The 2981-nt window shown below is 35.4% G+C and overlaps 1 protein-coding gene across 1 annotated transcript; it reads left to right on the top strand.

The window, feature by feature from the left end:
* Positions 1–895: 895 nt before the first annotated feature.
* LOC145094411 (DNA binding protein) lies at positions 896–2252 on the top strand. The gene is made up of 4 exons (XM_079032835.1): positions 896–1270; positions 1479–1674; positions 1760–1846; positions 1919–2252. Exons 1-4 carry the CDS (start codon positions 1053–1055, stop codon positions 2066–2068), a joined length of 651 nt encoding a protein of 216 aa, XP_078888961.1. The 5' UTR covers positions 896–1052; the 3' UTR covers positions 2069–2252.
* The last annotated feature ends 729 nt before the right edge of the window (positions 2253–2981 follow it).

The raw sequence follows: 2981 nt of genomic DNA, 5'->3' as shown, positions 1-2981 counted from the left end.
TCTAAAAGGAAATCAGTTAGAACAAGAGAATCAATGCGAAAAAAGCTCCATCAAAACCTATCTCCTTCCATCATCCTTCGTGTTCGCCGACCAATCAGGTATGATGGTGGTGGTGTTGTAGTTTCGTCGATGGAGGTGTTCATATCTGAAAGAGGGATGTGTAGTTTTGAAGACATAAGTTTCAGTTTCCCCTCCAAATCCAGAAATCGAGGTGCAAATCTTGTACCAATTGCAAATCTGATGTGAGATTTTGATTTTGTGTTGTTTACAGGTGGTTGCTAGAGCTGGTCGGAACCCTTCATCCTCTCCGATGTTTACTCGTGGGTGGTGTCGGAAAAAAAGTGTCTGATGAAGAAGGGGATGGATGGGGAAGGGAGAACTGGAGTGTAAGAGGTGTATGAGTTTGATTGTGATCGTTAGGTATCTAGTGGTAGGTGGTCGAAGATGGTATAAGTGGAAGTCATTTTAGAGTCGATGACCAGTGGCTAGACAGAGAATATAAGTCTGGTTCCTGAAACAAGTGGCTGGTATTAGGTGAGGTGAAAGTGGTGGACCTTTTTTATTTTTCTAATATAAATTAGAAAATAAATAATAAGTAAAATAAAAAAAATTAATCAAAAAGGTAAAATAGACATTTTATATCGTCAGAGACGATCCGAGTGGAAAAAAATACAGGGACGGTCCTAGTTAATTTTTGAAAATAGGGACTCAACGTATAATTTGACACTTAAATGAGGGACTAATCGTGTAACTTACTCTTAAAAATTTTATAACTTAGAAATAAGATATTATTTGTGACGTTTATGATATTTTTCGTATAATAAAAAGGGTCTTATGGTGACTCTTTGCATACATTGTCGATGTTGTATATTTGTAATTTTGTATTGCTGTCATGTAAATAAAAAATGATGGGAAAATAATTAATTAAACCCTAAACCCTAAATTTGCTTAAATGTTTATTAAAAATATCCGATTTTGGCAATTGATTGCAGAAACCGGCGGAAGGAGTAATTGGGCGAAGAACTGCTCGGGTTTCTTAAAAAGAGAGGGAGATGGAATTCAAGAGCTCTGACGTGAATCTATGGAAGGAATCCTTATCGGCGTACGAAAGCAGAATCGAGTCCATTGGTAAGCCGAATCTTGTTTCGCTAGACCAGTTCTATTGCAAAGAACTACCGCATCTTATTCGCCAAAGGAACCCTAATCCCCATATCACCACTCCTGAGCTATCCAAGCTCATGCAATGGAAGCTCACTCGCGGGAAATGGAGGTAAATGGTCTCTTCTACTCTAATGTGCTCAGTAGTAGAGGGTCCGAATGTCTGATAACTGTTACTGAGGTCAATAATTTATATTTTTCACAAATTAACTGTCATTTTGGTCCATAAATTAGTCGATTATCCATAGCTTTTGTGTATTGGTCTGGCAGTTGTATCCAAATGCGAGTACACTGAATGATGTTACTTTATATTATCGCAGACCACGTTTGTTGGATTTTGTATCATCACTGAATGAGGATACTGTGATTTCTGCTTCGCAAAAAGCTTTCAAATCCTTACCCGACGTTTCAAAAGCTATTTCTGAGCTTACAGTCTTGAAGGGTGTTGGACCTGCAACTGCATCTGCTGTTTTAGCTGCTTATGCGCCGGATATTGCACCTTTCATGTCCGATGAGGTACCCTACAAATCCATTCCAAGCATTAGTCTCCTTTTTCTTATCTTGAAAAACTATTAAGTAACATTGCAATTTCATCATCAAGGCAATGGTGGCAGCTCTTGGGAACTCAAAAGAATATACATTGAAACAGTACCTTGTGTTTGTGGACAAACTTCAAGCAAAAGCAAAGGTTAGTTCCACGGTTATATAATTGGATTGTTAAAACTGGATTTGCTTAAAAAATTCAAATTCATTTTTATAGGAATTAAGCGTAGATGAGGAGGAGGAGGTGTTCACACCCTCGGATGTAGAGAGAGCTTTATGGAGTTGTGCCATAGGTGCCAAGGCTGTAGCATCACCTAAAACTAAAAGTGATGTTAATAATTCAAGCAAAAAGAAGAGGAAGCGCTGACTACTCTAATCTAATTAGCTGCTAACAAGTAACTCAACTTAATCCTGTAATGCTCACAACTTAAGCCTGGCTTTTGTTTTAAGGTAGGTACTACTCGACTGGTGTTTCTCATTCCCTTGTAAGGTTGTTATGTATGTATGTATGTCTTTTCTTTAATTCAAGTGATAGTTGTGTTTTCTTTGGATTATCTGGTTATTCTTAGATGATCCAAAAAAAAAAAAAAAAAAAAAATAGAACATTTCACTTTAAGAAAATCAATATACAATTTCACTGTTTAATTATTTATCAAATATCTAAATTGGAAATCCCAGGGCCAATTGGGCAAAGGGAAATGTAAATGAAATATAAATGCTTATTTTAGCTTATGAACTAGCTTAAGCTAGCTTTTGATGAACTATTTTGAGATAGCTTAAAACAAGCTTATGAAGTTTTTTCAAAAATATTTTACATGTCTTTGTTTACATTTATTCTTTTTTTTTTCTTTTAGTTATATATCTAAATGTCTATTCATTGTCAATTTACATTATAATTTAGCTCATAAACAATTTTTATACCAAATACTATTACTAGTTTATTAACTATCAGCTAGTTTTTCAGATAGTCTATCAAACATGGTCTACATGTGCGTATAATATGGATGGTTAACCAAACCAAATCAAATCATATATTGAACCTAAATCCGAACAAAAAACTAGTTAACCAGTTTCCTTCATACGAAAGGAAATAAGCTGTCAAACTTGGGTATATCGCATCTGCATGATAGTATATTGCTATGTTCACCCTGAAATGAGCGCTTGAAATAAACTCTTGGGAGGGGTTTTCCAAGTACCTTTTCGTGAAAATATGCATGACATGTTCATAAATCTTGTAAAGCTACCGCTTCAAATATAATCTTTATATAATCTTTGGATAC

This window comes from Lactuca serriola, chromosome 1 (genome assembly GCF_051521515.1).
Source record: "Lactuca serriola cultivar US96UC23 chromosome 1, Lser_US96UC23_V15, whole genome shotgun sequence".
NCBI lineage: Eukaryota > Viridiplantae > Streptophyta > Magnoliopsida > Asterales > Asteraceae > Lactuca > Lactuca serriola.
Note: the sequence above shows the minus strand (reverse complement) of the source record. Positions and strands in the feature narration are given on the sequence as shown.

Bases quoted from the DNA above. Each gene is read 5' to 3' on its own strand.
- LOC145094411 (XM_079032835.1), top strand. From the start codon at position 1,053: ATGGAATTCAAGAGCTCTGACGTGAATCTATGGAAGGAATCCTTATCG. The intron at 1,675-1,759 runs GTACCCTACAAA...TTCATCATCAAG, and splicing joins CACCTTTCATGTCCGATGAG to GCAATGGTGGCAGCTCTTGG. The intron at 1,847-1,918 runs GTTAGTTCCACG...TCATTTTTATAG, and splicing joins AACTTCAAGCAAAAGCAAAG to GAATTAAGCGTAGATGAGGA.